General features: G+C 37.5%; 1 protein-coding gene across 1 annotated transcript in view; it reads right to left on the reverse strand.

Annotated features, from left to right (window-relative positions):
* Positions 1–434: 434 nt before the first annotated feature.
* The window catches only part of LOC148945644 (vitellogenin-like), a 145,152-nt gene continuing 125,012 nt past the window's right edge, over positions 435–20,574 (reverse strand). Inside the window, exons 24-27 of the mRNA XM_089098230.1 lie at positions 10,544–10,768; positions 8,855–8,983; positions 7,188–7,388; positions 435–579 (exon numbers count right to left, since the gene is read on the reverse strand). Coding sequence (XP_088954356.1) covers positions 7,221–7,388; positions 8,855–8,983; positions 10,544–10,768 — 522 coding nt within the window. The 3' untranslated portion in view covers positions 435–579; positions 7,188–7,220. The remainder of the gene's footprint in view (positions 580–7,187; positions 7,389–8,854; positions 8,984–10,543; positions 10,769–20,574) is intronic.

Below are 20,574 nucleotides of genomic sequence, written 5' to 3' on the forward strand. Positions count from 1 at the left end.
TAAATCAATACTAAAAAAACAATTTTAAAGTACCATAAATTACCAGAAATGGCCTTATTGGTGCCATTACTGAAGCTCTGAATAAAAGCGTTTCTAAAGAAAGGCTAAGAGCCTTAAAATATACCATTAGAATCAAAATAGAATAAAAGTTTTCGATGCAAAATATTATAGTAACGAAAACCTCTCCTCTTGTATTTTCTCTCTCTCATTACCCATAAGGTAGTTATTTTAAAAAAACAAGATTGAAAAAAAAAATACATTTGAATCACGATTGCTGTGGTGGCTGCAGTTTAGTAACGGGGAAGACGAAATCCATAAAAGCCAAACTTTTAGAAGCGAGTTTGAACAAAACTTTCTAAAGAAAAAGGTTGTTTTGTGGCTCCAGCATGTTTCCTTAAGACTATCATGTTAACCACAGAAGATAACATAATAAATATTTGCATTGAAATTTATTATCATTAAAAACACAAAATAAAACGCAAAATAAAATAAAATTAAGAAAAGTGTTCAGCAGACATAGAGACGAAGCATGAATAGTGAAAGCATAGAAAAATGTGTTCAACATAGCAGAAATAGGACCTGAAATAAAATAGTTCTTGATTAGTTAATCATTGGCTTAAGATATAATAAAAGTCAATGCATTTCAATAAGATCTGGATAGGGAGTTATCTCTCCAGTTATTTTTCAGTTGCAAAAATTGCTCAATTTAAATATTACTCCCTAAAAAAATACATATTCGTTTACGATGATTGCAACGTGAAAATACCTTAAAAAATTACATTCAAAAGCACCACAATGTACAAAATCTAATTATAAAGTTCAAAAGTGTTTTTCCTTAATTTTTTATAGAGAAAACTGAAAAAGAGGGGCTCTACCTACGATTTACAATTATTGATATAATATCTTAACGAAAAGGAATAGGGAATTTCTTGGACCAGGGCCCCATGAACTATATTAGTAAAGCTTGGTGACTATTTAGAAATAATCAAACATTCAAATTCAATAAAATATTTTTTTAATAAAATGTAGGGAGCAACATTTAAATCATAGCAAAAAGAGACTATTTTGTCCGCAAGGGATATGCTTCAAATTTTTGCTCTGTAGACTAAAGTTGATTTTTGCTTTAAATCTTTACGAAAGACCTTGAAACAAAAATATATATATATATAAATTTATTTCCCATCATAAATGTAAAATACAACACTGATGGAGTATAAAGAAAAAAAAATGGAAAAAAAAAAAAAAAAAAAACAAATAAATTCTGACAAATACAAACAAAACCAAAACAGAGCAGAACAGACAATAAAAAAAAAAAAAGAAAATACAAATAGGGGCAATTATCAATCAGTCAATCAATCAATAAATTTATTTCCCGAAATACACACATGATGTAAACTCGGAGTAAAACTTTAGACAGTAACAAATTACATAAAGGCACTAAACAAGGTATTCGTCGGATCCAGCGACTTCTCAAATCGCAGTCTCCGTTCCGCGATTGCTTTAAAAGGATCTGTGACCCCATATACAGAAACCAGGCACCGGTTTCTGGCCCAAAGAGGTATGCCAAGGAGGAACTTGGCATACCGAAAAAACAACGTTCGTAGCGTCTTCTTATCCGAGATAGTTAATATACTCCAAAAGGGTGATAGAGCAAGCAAAAGGGGCATAGCAAATGCATTGTAAATTTTTGATAATATACTTCTTTTGTATCGAGCTTTACAGGGAACAAGCATACCATATGTCTTACGAAGCTTCGAACCAACAACTTCTAGCAAAAGCGATCGGGTATGCCTCAGATCACTCCCAATCGGAAGTCCAAGGTAACTGATACTTGGCGATAGAGGTATCGGATGACCATCTAGACAAACATTATTCGGGGAGGGCCGGTTACGCGATTTACCAAATGCGACAACCTCACTCTTCTCAGCATTAAACTTCAATCCGATTTTCCTATACTCAATACATAAAATATCAAAATTTTCCTCTATACCCGAGACAGTCCTGCTGAGATTCAATATATCGTCAGCGTAGTTCAGAAGCGACATATCAAGGCCTCGGTAGATAAATGTCGTGCGAACTTTCTTCTGGGCCTCCAGGACACTGTTATTATATAGTGGGGGTGAAGATACACCCCCTGCCTAATACCTTTCCATACACGTATTACACACTTCGAAATTGCAAAACCATCTCGTGTCGGCACTTTAATAACAACATACAGTTTGCTGTACATATTCCTGTAAACACGTAAAATTGAGCGATCAAGACCACGATCCTCAGCGCTGATTAAAAGCTGAGGATGAATTCCCGAGTCAAACGCACGCGAAACGTCGTGACCGGCCATAAGAAGAATATCGTCTTTCTCTTCAACATCAACTAAAACATTAGCAATAACTCTGTGTACATGTTCACGACTGTAACCATTTTTAAAACCGAACTGATTTTCTGGTGTCGAACAGACTTCTGTTATCTCATCAATAACTATCAGCTCTAGCAATTTACACATTACCGAGGAAACCGTGATTGGCCGATATGAACTGCATTTACTTTTATCCTTTCCTTTCTTAACCACCGGGGTTACAACACCAGCACAGAACACATCGGGGACTAACCCACAGTTGAATATAATTTGGAATAGTAGACCCAAGTGGTGCAACAGATTTATACTTCCGTGCACGAGGTGCATACCGCATAACTGATCGATTCCACATGACAATTTCTTTTTCAGTTTTAGAATGCACTGTTTAATTTTTTCCAGACTAACCGTGAAACTGGGACCCGAAACACAATCACCCAGAGTCGCAACAAGCTGCGTAGAAAAATCTTCTTCCAAAACGGTATCTGGGGGTGAAAATTCACTAGTATAATATTTAACCCATTCTTGCTCTGATGGTATCTTTTGATCACTTGACTCGCAATCACCTTTCTTCTTTGAAATGAACTTCCATATTTCATTGGGATTTCCTGACAATCTTTCACTATATCCATCAATCACAGCTCTTTTATGTTTAGTAAGAATTTTAGAAAACTGACGCTTGGTGTAGAGTCTTACATCATTCACAGCGCCAGAACGGGGTCTACCACAGCTATTCCACAAACGGTACCAAAATTTGGAAGACTCGCACGCGTGAGCCAGCTCTGGATTAAGAGACCACTTAGGAACTTCAGACCCCACGCGCACTTTGCGTTTGGGTACAGCAGCTGTTTCGGCACACCGCATCGCATGGGTAAGCTCAGAGCAATATATGTTTAGAAGAATCTGCTTTTCACTGACTGATATTTTAGCGTTCTGCTGTAGTAACTGGACCGGTATCTTGATTTTCGCCAACACGCTATCAAGAACACTAGAATATGCACTAGGGTTGACTTTATTCCATTCAGATTTAAAATACCACTTCCTTTTCCTTGGGTAGCTGATTTCAGGCATAGCAATTTCAAATGAGCAGGTTATAGGGAAATGATCGGATACCGATAAGCCAGTATCGACACGGCTAACACTAAGTGATTTCACACTGTTCGAGCAGACGAAGAAATCCAAAGAGCTTGTTGAGCCTGAATTGTGCACATATGTGAAACAGCAGTCATTTGGTACGGGGTGCATGTCGGCAAGAGCGGGCAACAGGATTTGAGACCTTGCGCTATTACTATCGTTTAAGTCACAGTTGAAATCTCAAACAACAATCACCTGCCCATGCTTATCATGACAGTCCTGAACGGAACGCACCAGTTGGGAGCATGCAACACTGAATCTCTCCTCTGAAGCAATGTCACGGTAATCGGTTGGGAGATAAACAGAGAATACGTAAGCTTCACCGATTTTTACAGCCACAAAACATTCATTTTGACTAAACAGCTGGACAGCCAGGTGAGAATTAACGAGTATGGCAACGCCACCTGATGGTCTTCCTCGACCCGAAGCCACAGCAGGCACCGAAAATACTTGAATATTGTCACTGAACTTCAGAAGAGAAACCGAGGATGTCGACAGGAAGTGCTCCTGCAAACAGAGCACATCGTTGCAACATAGCGCACTTTCGAGAAACGGTAGCTTTTCAATAACATTTCCGTTAATGTTCCACGAGCAAACCTTTAGCTGGGGAGCAATCATTTACTAGCCATGATTTTCATTGCTACTGGGCATTTGATACTAAAGCAAGGATGGTCCGCAGAACTGCATAGTGCGCATTTCACATCATTATTGCAAGGGTCCTCTTTCGAATTTTTATGACAAGCGGCACAGCGAGAGCACTTGGTATCATTTTTGCACGTTTTAGCTGCATGTCCAAACTGTTGACAGTTATAGCAACGCATGGGCAGGAATTTATACTCCTGAATTCGGTGTTTCTCATAGCCAAAGGTCACAGGGTTTTCCATTGCTTTGAGTAAGTGCATCTTACTGTCGAAAAGCAGCTTGAACGATCGAGTTTTTCGTATCCTTTCTGCTTTAACACAGTTCTGAATCAAACCACATAGATCAATGTCCTCGATATCATCTGGGATATGACGTATAATACCAAAGCATGAAGGCGACTTCAATTTAGCATCCTTAACTGCATTAGCAAGTGTAGTCGCGGCGTCCTTTTCGTCAAGGACAATCCGCCACTCTTTCTGAAGAGGTTTCAGGTCCATAATATGAGAACAACAAGCGGCATCCGCGAGGCTCTCAATATATACTTTGCGGTCATCCGGCTTTACAAGACCTTTCGCTGGTTGTTTCAAGATAACCGAGTACGTAGGTTTCGGCTGAGAAGTGACACTGGGGACCTGAGGCACAAAGCTAGGCTGAGACTTTAGAGTGGTTATATGTTGTTTAAGGTCTTCAAAACTGCTGCAGACTTCGTTCAGTTTCCTGGTGAGAGTAGCAGTAACCTCACCAGGAATTATCGGCACTTCATCCGGTTCATATATGACAAACTTAGGAAGAGCTATTTTCTTTTCGTCACACTGCCGAACAGCTCCGATCAGATCAGTCACAATATCAAGCGCCTTGACACGCTCTGACACACGAGTAGTCTTTCCAGCCATCGGCCAGATAATTTCCTTGGCTTTCAACAGTATATCAGGCTTATAATATTGTGTCGCTTTCGAGATAATATCTACACTTGCGTTTCCCGCCTTATTCGCACGATAAACAAAGTTCAGGACAGGATTATAGATCATTTTTATCTCTCTCGAATCGGTCCCCATTTCACCCGCGGAATGAAACAGCAGAGCGTCCAAAAATCACAGTCGGTGGGCAGGAATGAATGCTCGGAGCGTACGTCGATCACCGGGAGCAAGGGAAGCGTCGAGACCTGCTCACCTGTTCCCTGCAATTTAAGGCTAATTAACCGGCAGGTACCAATACGGCGCGTCCGGCAGGTTCTCTCCCCTCTTCTGCTTGGTCCCAAGCGATCCAATCAGTCCACAGGACTTCACTTATTAAGAAGAAACATACACATATACACACGCCGATTTTGACCTTTTTTTCGCGCCCGAAAACCAAACTCACAAACACGAATGGCAACGCTGCGCGGCCAAAAATCACGCAATCAGCGCGTGCGCATCCAATAAACACACCGGATTCCTAAAAAATGGCTCTTCTTAACTGGAAAAAAAGTATTCACTTACTTGGGAAATCACAATTATAAAACTGGTTTCAAAATTATCCCAAAAAAATACCAAAATCCTATTCAAAACTAGTGAAATGACAAAATATATTTTCCTTATTTGTTTCACCAGGGTTGTTTCACCAAAGTTGATTTTTGCTTTAAATCTTTACGAAAGACCTTGAAACAAAAATGCCGTGGACTGTGAATAATAAACTTTTTTTTAAAGCCAAAGGGCTAAAGGAGAGAGTAAGGAAGAAACTTTTTTTTAACCCAAAGGGTTAAAGGAGTAGGATACTCGATTAATATCTGTCTATACTCACATAATACCAGCTAGAATCCCAGGAGCCCTAAAGATCTTTAGGGCTATACGGACCCATAGATCCTGCACCTTCCCGTCCAGAGGGTTCCACCTAATGTTTTAGCAACAGAAGACAGTAAAACTTATTTTCATAATTTTCATATAATGACAAGTGTTGCATTTTCTTTGATTTTTATGTTTGAAAGGAGGGGGGCTGAAAACTCTTATGCATTTATCGCTCTTATAGTCTTAGTTTTGACATTACCTGGAAAGAGGGACAACGATCATATCAGTTGCCATAACACAACAATAATATTTAGGGTTAGGCATGTGTGGATGGGAAAGCGCTTTAGAGACCGCATCCCTTACTAGGAATTTTAAGATGGCTTTCATATTCTACTATATTTACGCGCAATTTTACAATTTTTTGTTATCCCTTGCCCCCTTTCCTCTTCTCTTAACAAAAATTTCAACCGTGTAAAAACTACTATATATTTTACAATTTTGAAGGATGAAAACATACGGTATTATTATAAGTATTTTCTAAAAAAAAAAGTTTTAGAGCAGCCGCTTTCCAGTTAAATTTCTGGTGTAGATCAAAATCCCCTTTAGGGGAATGGAGAGGTGACTCTTCTTTTTGCAAATTTTTGACAAGGTATTTCCATGAAGAATTAGAAAATTTCAGGTAGCTTCTTTCTTAAGATATACCTTTCTCGTTAAACAATATTTATCAACGGGCTAATTCTATTTTCTATCACACCATTCAGTCCCCAAATAAGAATTCATGTTGTTTTTTAAAATATATTTTTTCGTACAGAAGTTTGGTGGAGCTCAAAATCGGCTTAGGCCTATGAACACGTGTCTCCTCTGTCTGCTATGCCTACCCTACTTGCCAATTAAGTTACCAGTGAACATACTTTAAAAAATAAATCATTTGCTATTTGTATGTTAAATGCCCCGGGAAACATTCTTTGTACAGAATATTTAATTATAATACTACTCCTTAATTATAACAAAAAAAATATTCAGGCTTTTCAACAGCCGGGTTTAATTCCATTCCTCCCCCTTTCAATAACGTAAGCAGAGGTCTACTTTCTACAAATATATGACGCATATAAATCTAAACCTACCCCATAGATCCTAAAGATGACGCTAAATTTCTACAAAAAATATTTGACTTTGTTTCTCCTCATCTTTGGTTTCTATACTTAATGTGTAGTTCTATGCTTTGCTTTGAAATCTTCTATTGTGAAAAAGTTTAACAATATGAATATCATAATAAAATGTCCTATAAAACATACCTTAGATGCGTTCCGTTGGCATTCAGCAAAATATTATTTCAGGTAGGGGGGAAGGTTTTCTCTATAGTGGCTTGACATTGTTTTTTTGGCGACTGGTAAAACAGATCTGATAGTTTCGTCGACTGACTGACATTCTTGACGATAAAGGTCTAGGACTTCTTGCTGATCTTTTGCAAGTGGTGGACAGTTACTAGTTTGAACCTATAACAAGATTGGAATTTTATCTGTTCTTGTATAGAGCAAATGATAAACTATTGAACCCTAGTAGGAAACTATATTAAGGATTTTAACAAGAAAAAAAAACCCACATAATTATATAAAAATTAACAAAAAAAGATGAAAGAGAGCGAAGGAAAAAACAATAAGAGAAGGTAAGAGACGTTACAAATTAAAATTAGAAAAGCAAATAAAACCTTAAATCTCAAAAAGTGGAGCCTCTTAATCTGGAGTGCAAGATTCCCTCATTCAAATATTGGTGCTTAAAGTAAAGTCTTAAAAAATAATGGACATGACAGAGAAAGTTAGAGGATAAAGAAGTAATCTTTAAGGAAAATGGCACAGAAGTGAAATGGCAATAGATGTTTTTTTTTTTTATTTTAAAAGACAAATGATAAAACAAGGAAACTCATTGAATGCCTTCAAAAAATACCTGAGCCCTATTCTGGATAAATTCTTAAGATTTAGATTGAGGACTCAATGTAACTAAAAAAATAAAACAAAACAAGTGTTAAACTTGTTCAAACAGCGGAAACCCTGTATTCCAACTGCATTATTTTCATATTTAGAATATTATGATTGGTTATTCATTTTAAATAGATAAATTTGAATATCTGTTTATTAGAGACAAAAAGAAGAAACATGTAAAATTAACATAAAATGAACATCCACTGTTCATCTTTTCTGCTGCACACAGTTTGCTCATCATTTCCCGCTACTATATTTCTCAATACGAATTCAAAGGAAACTATCACCCCCCAAGCGAGAAAAATGGCTCAAATCTCATGCTAAATCTATACTATATTTGAATAAATGGCAAGACGTTTCAAAGTATTCAATCAGTGAAACTATAAGAAGAAATATGAAGTTTGAATGTTTGCTTTATCTATACTTCATCATGTATACCTATAAACTTCAAATAATGTATCTATACTTTATCTTATTAAAAGGCAAACCGTTTCAAATTATTATATCAATAAACTATGTGAACATTTATGGAGTTTTCGATAGAAACCGAAAAAGTTTCAAGTTACAAACATAGGTTTATAGAACCAAAAGAAAATTATGGCCCCTTAGGTTTTGGCCGACTTAAAAAAACTAAGTATGTAATTCTTGTAACTGTATCAAAGCAAGAATTCCTTTTCAATAATAGGACTGAAAAATTATAGATTTTTTTTATCCGACATGCCGACATTATGTGCCATCTGTTTTCAAAATAAATTAAAAAAAGACAAGATTCAAAAAGATTTAAACCTCTTTGTGCATTAAAAACGTGGTTCCAGAGGCATTTTAGAGGTGTTGGAGGAAGATCCTCAACATTGGTTTAGGAATGAATATCTGCAATGACTTCAAGTTTACTTTGTTGTGAGCTTTCATTTAAAAAAAGATATCGGAAAAGTAAGAATTTCACTATATTTTTTTATTATAGTAACAATAAAGTTAAAACTCACCCTAAAGGAATCAGCCATTAAAGCTCCACTGTTTAGAGCACACCTCTTTGGATCAAAAAATTCCATTGACTTCACCAAGTTCATATCACCACAGAGACCGCACAATCGTCCACTATGTTTTGCTGATGACTGAAAATAGGAGAAACGTTTACCAAATATAATTTGACTCGTATTGAGAACAAGCTGATATTTTTCTTTTCAGATCATCATAGTGCTTAACCACAAGTAATAATTGGATATTAAATATTACACGGAAATTTCAGGATAGGTCATGCAAAAGCAGAAGAAAATTTATTTTTTAACGTCCTTGCTTCAATTTAACAATTGTAATTTAATTTGATTCATTGCTATATAAATAATGTAGATCAAAAAGGTGCAACGAAGTATTCTACAAGGATCCAGGACAAGGACACATAGAAGTGACAATGAAAACAAAAATACATCTTTGGCACTAATTCAAGCCATAAGAAAAGAAACATGCGTAAAAGAGCAAAAACGAGAATAAAACATCATTGAAACTAAAAAAAGAATGCAGTTTCTGTAAGCAAATAAGTGTTCTTCACCAACAAACAAGCTAAAAAATGGTGTGTAAATAATATGACACACAGATAAATGGCATAGATGTGATTTCATTAGTTGGGTTACAAGATTTATACAACACAAATGAGAAATAGTTTATCTATTAAAAAAATAAGGTAGATTTATAGGCCTTTGGTAAACCGCAATGGAACTGAAGAAAAAGTAAATATAAACATGAAAATATATGAAGTACTTTGGATCAAATAACTGTGGGGTTATAAATCATTTGTTCCTTTGGTGATTCACACTTCCAGCTGCGTTTGAGGTGGTTGCAAAAATTGAGTTCTATTTGGATTTATTTCAATTAGAGCTGAGTTGCACGCTGGCTAAGATCCTTGGGGTCGAGTGGAGTGAGTTTTTATCTGAACAGGTGTTTATTTGCACGGATGTCAAGTTAAATGGGGAATAAATTAAACAAAGTTTGAGTTGAATAAGAGTTTAGTGAATTTTGCTTGAAATTCAAGTTGGAAACTCTAAGTGAAGTAAAAAACAAACTTTGAACATCTAGTCATTGCTAGTTGCACCCCCTTCACAAGCCAGGGGTTAGTTTAGTCAGATAGAGGTCGATTTTAAGGAAGGGGAAGTGAAATGTAAGTTGGGTTAAATGGCAGTTGATTTAAATGAAGATGAATTACGCAGGGTAGAGGGTTGAGTTGAATTAGGTTGAGTTAAATAGGATCTAAGCTGCAGAAGTTTTGATTTGAATGGGAGTGAATTAAATAAGGGTTGATTTTCACGGCAATTAAGTTGAATAAAGGTTGACCTGAAACGGGAATGAGTTCAATGGGGCTTGAGTTATGTGTTATTTCGGATGTTAGGACTTGAATTGAATGAGGCTTGAGTTGAACAGGGGTCGAATTACAAAGATGTTGAGTAAAATGGGAAATTAGTTAAATGGCCTTTGAGTTTCATGAGGGTTTAGGTTCAGGTAAAAGAGGTGAGGTGAACCAGGGTAACTTAAAGAGGGTCTGAGCTGTACACCAACCCTACCTGACTAATGCTTGAAAATATGAACAAGCTGCAAAATCAATCACAATTTAAGATCAAGGAAGCTTTTTACAGAAAATAGATGAAATTGAAGGACCAATAATTAAATAAAAAAATGTTTACCTTGATAGTGATATCGTTGCCTCTGAAATAAACTGAAACGGTTTCTCGTGGTAATACAAACAAAGAATCTCCACTCTTTTTCTTGTACAGGGCAGTAGACACACGACCATCAGAAACCATCATTATACCATTTTCATCCAGGTCAATTTTTCTCTGCATGTTCAGATCCACTACTCCCTCAGATGATATATGGTAGCGATCGGATTCTGTAACCACTTCTAAGCCCTAGAAATTTAAATTTAGGAAAAAATCAAACAAGTGTCTATAGTTCATAAGACATGGTATTTAAGCAAGGTATTTAAGGTTAGGTGTTCCAAAATAAATTTTCTAATTCCCTATCAACAAATTGTTAGTAGCAATAATCTCATTTTAGGACACAGTAACAGATCTAAGAAATTAAGATCTCTATAAAACTGACATTCAAAAACAAGATATGAAAAGTAAGCTGATGCCTATATTTTATGCTTTGTGCTCAGAAAACAACAGGGTGGCAAATAGGGCTGTATGCCATATTTGTGTAACCGAACGGTTTCGTGTTTTTTCTCTCAATAGCCTGGGCACTAAGATGATTTGAAATAAAAACTGTTATGATTTAAAAACCTACATTTACATGAAATTTCCAAATTTTTTTGTAAGTAAACAAGCTTTTCTTACTTTTCCGTTTAAGATCCCTATAGCTTTCATTGGGGATTTAGAATAAAATATTCATTTTTCATTAATATATTAAATGTGAACATAAGCTAACCCATTTATCGGTTGTAAAGACCCGAAGAATACAGAAATTTACTTTCATGAAAGTTGAATAAGCATACTTTTCAATATTTTCCGCATTAATTGTTTTATAGCTTCAATTAAAATCTAGTTTCACATGTATTGACAGTATGGCATTGATTATATATACAAGTTTTCACCATAGGTCTAGGTATCTGCTAACTTAACTTGAGACAAACTAAACTTGGCTTGTCTGTCTTATATAAAGGAAATAGAAAAAAAATTAATAATTCCTATGAAAATGGGAAAAAGTAGCACAAACTTACAGAATGAGCACTTATAGTCCATAAACGACCCATAATTTGTAAAGGGTTTTGATTAATGGATAGTTCTTCTGGGTTTGGTCTGTTTGGTGGGGATAATTCTTCTGGGCTTGGTCTGCCTGGTGGGTGTTTGTTTGGAATGAGGCAGACGATGTCTGCTGACTATATGCCTCTGGATATTGGGCTTTCCCTGACTAAACGCTCCATGTTAATGGGCAACTTCAACCTAATGAGGAGGGTAGAGCCCTTCCCAGAGATTCTCAGTATCTAGACACGTCCTAGCTCTAATCAGATCCCAGGCCTAGGGTCGGTTGGGTCTTGAACCCTCCACCCGAAATGTTTTACCACAACGAATAACGATGAAACTGCTTCGGATGACCAGCCCCTTTTTTACTTTCCACAACCCCAGCATGTCCCTGGACTGACTTCACACCTTTGAATGAGCCTGCTTGACAAAGGTGGACTACAATCCACCACATGGAACATATTCACACTCAACTTTCCCGGAGCTAATTCAATGCATGATTTTGATCTAAAACGCTTCAATGTACCTGTGGCTGGGCTCACAGAAACCCACCTTGTCGGAAGAGAGTCCGAAGATATTGGCGAAGGATATCACCTGACTTGGTCTGATGACCCAAAGACTAAGACAAATGGTGTAGGCTTCGTACTGAATGCCAGAGCCAAGACATTCCTTCTCTGACGGCTCACTGCACAAGTATGTGCAGTAGATAGAACACTGACTGCTCAGCTCCAGCACAAGCATGGAAAGTGGACAATTATTTATGCTATCCTCCCAGCAATCCGAGTCTGCGAAAGTGAAGGATCAGTTCTATGCAAAGCTCTCAGTTGCCCTGCCTAGAGTCCCACCCCACAACATTATCACTTTACTGGGAGACCTTAACGTGACGATTGTAGACAGGGAGGGCATGTGGAGAAATGTTATCGGCCCTATGACTCCTGATCCACTGAATGACAAAGGAAAATGACTCCTCCAGCTCTGCAATATGCATAGTCTGGTCATATCGAACACATTATTTCAGAAACGAGATATATATAAATACACTTGGTATATTAACAATGGTCAAACAAAGAAAATGATCGATTATTTATGATCTTGGGACGCTGGTGCTCGACAAAGACAAATTACTGGACCTATAGGTCACCAGAGCTTAGAAACAAAGACCACAGGTTGATAGTCACCTTGCTAAGATTATGCCTGAGAGTGCAATGGCAAGATAAACAGCCTTTAAAGTTTGATCTGAGTAGCCTGGCTACATCTGAGATGCAACAGAAGCATGCTCTCGATATCTTAAATCAATTTAGCTGCCTCCAAGTTCTAGACAACTCTGAAGTAGCATGGAAGCCTTTCAAAGGTGACATACTTGATTCTGCTGGCAACACCATTGACCGCATAAGACACGATAATAAACCCTGGATATTCCAGGAGACCCTGTTCTTGATCAAGCTGCACTGGAAGGCACGCTTAGCAAGGAGTATGCCAGAGTACTAACGACTTAATTGCCAGTGCAATAGCTTACTAACAGAGATACGAAGACCTTTGTCGACAAGAAAGCCAGTGATCTCTAAGATGCTGCAAAGAAAGGAAATACCTGCATCCTGTGCAAACACCTCTGTGAGCTGACGGAAAGGAAGACTTCCACCGCAAGCCGTGTCCTGTCTGCGAATGGCACAATGCGTGATGACAGAGCAGGCCAACTCCCCGCCTGAAGCAGTCACTTCTCAACGCTTCTGAGCACCAAAGCAGTTGCTCATCCTAAACCAGGATGATTTGAGCTGTTTAAATGACGATCCAGGATGGTTAAATGAGCAGTTGCTTAATTCCCCAGACCTGATTCAAGAAGCCATAACCACAGAGGCTACTTCCGATCCCGTATTGCAACCGTTTATATCCTCTGAGATCCAAAGTGCTGTAGAACGGCTAAATAATAATCAAGCCCCTGTTGACTGGAGTATTTCTGCAGAATTCATGGAGTAAGGGGGTACAGCGGTGATTCTGTGGCTCCAACTAATATTCTCAGTCATATGGATGATGGAAAGCCAACAAAGAGACTGGCATGATGGCATCATATTGCCTCTCTGAAAACACAAGGGTAGTCGTCAAATCTGCTTCAACTATTGTGGGATCACGCTTCTCTCCGCTTTTGGTAAACTCTTCGTCATGTCACCCATAGACATGTGCTTGACCTTTCTGCGCGAAAAAGAAGAGTCCAGCAAGCCGGGTTCACACCTTGCAGGTCGACGAAGGAGAAAATTTTCACTATGCGCCACTTGATGCAGAAGATGCAAGAGTTTCACCGAAAATCGTACATCGTATTCTTGAACTTTAAGGCTGCCTTCGATTCTGTAGATCGTTGTTTGCTCTGACTGATACTGAACAATACAGGCCTACCCCAGAAATATTACTCTCTTTTTGAAAAGCTGTATGACGATACGGAGAGCTGCATGCAGGTCAATGGAAGACGCAGTTTCACATATTCGGTGAAGATAGGTGTCTGGTAAGGTTGCCCCGCCGCTTCCAAGCTCTTCAACTGCGTCATAACCTACTTTATGACCAGCATGACCAATCACATTCAGTTCGTTCTTCAGTTTAGAGACCGACTATTCCATGATTCTGACTTTGCCAACGACATAGTGTTGGTTGTGGATACAGTCAGAAAGATCACCTAAGCTCTCCAGGTGCGCTTAGGAGAAGCCTCGAAAGTTGGACTGAAGATCAACCGGCAAAAAAACAAGGTTATGCTCCTTGAGCCCCCTCACGTCCCGTTTTACTGTAAGGAAAGTCAACATTGGTGAGCAACTAAGTAGATATGGTTGACGACTTCACTTACCTGGGGTCTATTCTGTCGAGGGATGGCTCAATCATAAAAGAGCTTACATCTCAACACCGCCCCCCCACCAGGTGGAAATACAAAACCAATGAATTCCACGCCAAAGCCCATATCCCAGTGGAAGAAGCTGCGAGCCTGGCAAGTAATAGTTCAACGTTGAGGCACCTGGTTTTGTCGTTCTCTACGCTGAACCCTTGTCAGGAGCCTTAATTCAAGTTAATTCGAAGTTGCCTCCCAGTAGTAGCATAATATTTGTAGGCATTAATATATAGTGAGTCAGAAGTAATAGGCTTGAGATTGTCTTTACTGTTTTTCGACTCTTGTTAATAGAAGAACATCGCCAAGTACTGAAAACTACGTTGTGACCAAGATGGGCCTGCGATTCCACAAAGTCTTCATTCAATTGAGGTCACAGGGATTTCTTGCTCTCCAGTTCTAATCCGGCTCAAGTGCTTCGGTGTAGACTTGAGAAGATGTGTTGGGCCCCGTCCTGCACTGATATCATGGATCATTGCTTTTCCTGAGGCCAATACAATTTTAATGATTTAAAGAATAGGAAAATTGGAACTTGGAATGTTACGACATTAATAATGACAATCAAATTGACGCTTTGACTGACAAATTCAGACGATTAGTTTTGGACTTATTAGAAGTTTCAGAAACTGATATCCCAGGGGGTGAAACGTGAAATTCGGTGATATAGAATATATTTACTCAGGTAGGAGGGAAGGGGCACATAATTCTATAAGAAATATGGCTCATTAGGAAAAAAGAAGTTGCTAAGTCTTGTTTAGGCTGGGAGGGTATTAATAATAGAATTCTAATCGCTTATTTTATGACTAAAAAGTTCAGGGTATCAGTTTTAGTAGTATAAGCCCCTGTGGAATCGACTGACGAAGATACTAATGACTCAGGTGAATTTTATTTACAGTTACAGGAGCAAATAGACAGAGTCCCAGGCAGAAATATGGTGTTTTTATTCGAAGATTTTAGCCCCCAGCTTGGTAGAAATAAGGATAGATGGTGTTCTAGCCTAGGTAAATTTAGAATATGAAAGGAAAGTAGTAATGGCTACAAACTGCTGTAATTTTGTAGGCCTAACAATCCATTTACACCCAATACAGTGTTTGGTCATAAAATGGCCCATAGGTTAACTTGGCATTCACGCTATGGTAAGACAGCAAACCTTATTGATTCAGCTATTGTAAACCAAAGACTGGCAGGATCAATACAAAATATTAGGGTGTGTAGCAGTGCTGATATTGATGTTAAAAGTAAAGATCTAGTAGTGTCTAGGGTTAATTTAAAGATAAAATTTGGGAAGGATAGCTACTTCCCAGGAAGTTACGAAGTTGATAGACTAGGATGAGAATGTGAGAGAAAATTTCCAGGAACAGTTGAATATTAAATTGGAGAGTTTAAAATTTGACAATGTAGTAGATGGATGGAATAATTTTAGGAAACAAATTTGTGGAGTTGCCGATGGTGTCATATGGAAGAGAATTAGGAACGCAGCTAGGAATATTAGTGAGAAAGTTTATGTTTAATAAAGAGGAGAAGGGGCTCGTACAAGAACTATCTGAGTGATAGATCATGAAAATAAAAGGAGTGTAAATAATACTAAGCGGCTTAGGTTAGGAATAAGTGAAGATGATAAAGTGACGTTGGGTAACGAATAGATTGATCAGGTGAAAGGCTCCTTTACTTTGGAAGTATTGTTAGTAAAGAAGGTGAGAGCAGTGAAGATATTAAAATTAGAATAGCCAAGACTCAGGGTGTTTTTTAACACTTGAAATAGTTTGGCAGTAGAGAAAGATAAGTCTGCAAACCAAGATTGGAATATTGGGTGCAACAGTCATGACAATGGTAAAATATGGTTCTAAAACATGGGCACTCCGAAAAGCAAATGAAGATATGCTCGATGTTTTCCAAAGAAATTGCCAACGGATTTTTCTGGGTATCTGGGTGACTGACTGTATTTTAAACAGTAGGCTGTACGAAAAGTGCGGTTAAATCCCACTTTTTAGGGCTATCATAAGAGAAAGTGTGAGATGGCTTGGGCACGTTCTGTGGATGATAGATGACAGATTCCAAAGATTGTTCGTTTTGGCCAACGGTCAAGGGCTAAACAGAAAGAAGGTTGTCTACGGTCAGGGTGGGAGGATGTCATAAATACATATTTAAGAGAAATGGGAACTTCCTGGGAGGGTGTAAAGAAGGAGGCTTTGAATAGATTGAAATGGAGGAGGAGCGTGCGTAGCTGTGTTGGCTTCAGGCGGTTTGGTGTTGTGGTGAGTTGTTAGTAGTAGTAGTAGTAGTAGTAGTATAAGAAAGGTGACAAGAGAGTGTGGTAATTATCGAGGCATTAGTCAAGTTTCTGTGGGTATCAAATTACTTAGTAATACGATGATTTTTAGGCTGAGAGATTCTATAGACAAAGTGTTATAAGAACAGTGTGGTTTTAGAAAGGATATAGTATGTGCCGACCAAATTTTCACTCTTAGGTCAATAATTGAGAAGTGTCCGAGTTATCAAACACCTTTGGTCATCAGTCTTATAGATTATGACCAAGTTTTCGATTCTGTTGATTGAAGAGTTTTAGCCAAGGTCTTATCATTATATGGTATACCAGACAAATACATTAAATTGATTAGTGTTATGTACGAGGATAACACTGCTGCGTTTAAGGCAGGAAATGAGGTTAGCAGCTGGTTTTGTATTAAATCAGGAGTTAATCAGGATTGTGTTTTATCCCCCTTTAAATGGATCTTTTTGATGGATTTTGTCTTAAGGAGAACAGGAAAGGCAGTGGGAGAACACGGAATTAGATGGGGAGCGAAAATTTTCCTGGACTTAGATCATGCTGATGATTTAAGCATCCTACATGAAAGTGTTAGCAAAATAAATGAACTTTTAGAGGTTTTTCGAGTTCAGGGTGCTAGAATAGGTTTGAACATAAATATTAATAAGACTATGTTACTAAGGCTAGGAATAAATGAAGATGAAAAGGTGATGTTGGGTAACAATAAGATTGGTCAGGTGGACAACTTCACCTACCTTGGTAGTATTATTAACAAAGACGGCGGGAGCAGTGAAGATGTTCAAAGTAGAATAGCCAACACTCAGGATTTTTTTTACACTTGGAAAAAATTTGGAAGAATAGGAAGATACTTCTGCAAACCAAGATTAGAATATTGGAAGAAACAATGCTGACAGTGGTCAAATATAATTCTGAAGCATGGGCGGTCCAAAAAGCGGATGAAGATTTGCTAGGTGTTTTCCATAGAAATTACCTACGGATCCCTATAAGTACTCGGCTGACTGACCGTATTTGAAACAGAAGGTTTTATGGAAAATGGGGTTCAATCCCACTTTCTAGGGCTATAATGAGAGAAAGAATGAGATGGCTTGAGCATGGGCTGCTGATGAAGGGTGACAGATTGCCGAAGATTGTCGTTTCTGACCAACCGTCAAGGGCTCAACGTAATGCAGGTTGTCCACAGTTGCTGTGGAAGGATGTCATAAAGAAATATTTAATGGACATTTGCTTGGAGGGTTTAAAGAAGGAATTTGCTTGGAGGGTTTAAAGAGGAATGCTTTGAATAAATTTGGACGGAGGAGGAGCGCGTGTAGCTATGTTGGCCTGAGGTGGCTTGGTGCTGCGGGGATTAGTTGTAATAGTAGTAGTAACTGGAGATAAAAGTTAAAAATATTATGCGTATTAACATTAAATTATATGCAAATTTGTATAGATTACAAATTCTTTTGTTTATGCTCTAGGCAGAATACTAGATTAGAGTCTTTTGTTAACCTTGTTCTAGGAAGTTAATCTGAAGTACCTACTTCCGTTTCTACCCCCTACAAAGGAAGCAAAGATTTGATGAGCTTTTAAATGATTGGGTTATAAATTGAAATCATGCAAAAGAATATTCCATGTGATGAAGTTTATGGTAGTATTTTCATCAAGATCACTTGAACTTTATTATTGTTTTCTACTTTTTCTTATAGCCAGATAGGTTTTCTCTGTCTCATATCATTTCTTGTATTACTTTTGACTTATTAATTTTGTAATATTGGACACCACCATAATAATTAGATTCTTTTGATGTAGAAATCAAAGTCAAAACCCCATCTTTTTAAATTTCACTTACTATTATGCCTGGTTGCTCCTTACTTAAATTTCCTTGTCACAGACTACTTGATCAGTTGACATGAATACATTGGCTTACGATTTCCCAATCCTTTTACTGATGATCTGTGTTTGACTTTGTTTTAAACACTTGATGTAAACTTACATGCCCATATGTAAAAGTTGATAAACAATAGCTATCGAAAGTTACTAGAATCTAACCAGCTTTACAAGTTATTGTTTATACATAGGATACACATGCATAGTATGGGGCGCATAAGTGGGAAACAGGGCTCATGATGAACAAGGAAGCTGCTAAATTTTACTTAGGTAGGAAGGTATGGATAATAAAAAGTACTCTCACTAAAAGGCGTGTGGTGTCAATCATATTCGTATATACCCCTATAGAACCGACAAACAGGAATATGGGTGAGTCAAATGAATTTTACTTACAGCTACAGAAACAAACATACAGTATTTCATATAGACATCTGGGATTTTTATAAGAAGATTCTAATGATGAAGCTGATACAAAAAGGGAAGTTTTGACACTTTGAAACCAATGGAAGTTTTATTTTGTAAGAATGCGGTAGCAACAATACTAAATGAATAAAAAGTAGCACCCCAGGTAGGAATAGTTTTGTTCATTGTGTTTATAATCAATGTGGTTGTTAAGTTAAAGATAAGGTGCTAAAGATTAGGAATCAAATTTTTGAATTAGAGGAAATGCCTAGAGAGCTTAGAGAAACTTTATTTAAACTTCTTTACAAAAAAAGTGATAAGTGTGAGTACGGTAGTTATAGAAAACGTTGTGTAGGAATGCTGATAATGCTTCTTAGAGTTAGATTTGTTGTGGATAAGATTCTAAGGAATTGACAATGTTGGTCTTGGACAAGGGCAAGAATGGGTCGACAAGATTTTTGCCCTAAGATTAACTTTTTGACAAGTGCCTGAATCATTAGAAATTAAGTCGCCAGTTTGAAGATTTTGAGCATGCGTTTTATTCCACCAATAGAGCTTAGCTTCTATTTTGTTCTTGTATGGCTTACTAGATAAATCTTTTAAAGTGATTATACAAGATCATATATGAGAATAACATTGCTGTGGTTAAGGTAGGAAAATAGGTAAATAGCTGGTTTTCTATGGCAAACCAGCTATAAGGTAGGAAAACAGATAAATAGCTGGTTTTCTATTGCATCCGAATTCCATCTGTAGGAGGCCAGGGAATCAAAAGCAAAGAATAATCCTCTTAAGATTTATTAATACTGCTAATTTGAGTGTTCTAGATGAAAATGTTAGCAAAATGAATGAGTATTAGGAAGTATTGAGAATTTAGGATGCAAAAACAGGTCTGAAAGTAAATGTTAAGAAGATTTACTTACTAAGCTCAATAACGAGAAAATCGATCAATTGGACGGATTCATTTACTCCGGTAGTATTGTTAAAGAAGACGGTGGGTGTTGTGAAGATGTTAAAAGTACAACGTCCAAGCCCCGGGGTGTTTTTTCACCTATGAAATAAGCTTGAAGGAATAGAAAGACAGGTCAGCAAACCAAGATTCAAATATTGGAAGCTACAATGATGAAAAAGGTCAAATGTGGCTCTGAAACGTGGACACTCCAAAAAAAGAGGAGGATTTGTTAGATTTTTTCAAGTGTATTTGTCTGTGAATTGTTTTGGGTATCCGTATAACTGACTGTGTTTCAAAAAGTCATATAAAATATGGTTCTATCAAGCTTTGCAGGCTTTAGTGTAAGAAAGGTCGAGATAGCTAGGATATGATCTATGGAGGAAGGATGATAAATTGCCAAGGATTGTCTTTTTTAGACAACCATCTAGGACAAAATTAAAAGTAAGACATGGCTGAGTCGGGTGGGAGATGATCGTTAGGAAAGATTTAAGGGAAATGAGAAATTATTGAGAGAGACAAAAGAGTTTTGAATATATTTGGATGAAGGAGGAGCATGTGAATTTGTGCCAATTTCAGGCGGCTTGGTATTGCAGTGTATATACACT

The sequence above is a fragment of the Artemia sp. Qi Xiang Cuo genome, chromosome 12 (genome assembly GCF_049724085.1).
Source record: "Artemia sp. Qi Xiang Cuo chromosome 12, ASM4972408v1, whole genome shotgun sequence".
In the NCBI taxonomy this organism is placed as follows: Eukaryota; Metazoa; Arthropoda; class Branchiopoda; order Anostraca; family Artemiidae; genus Artemia; species Artemia sp. Qi Xiang Cuo.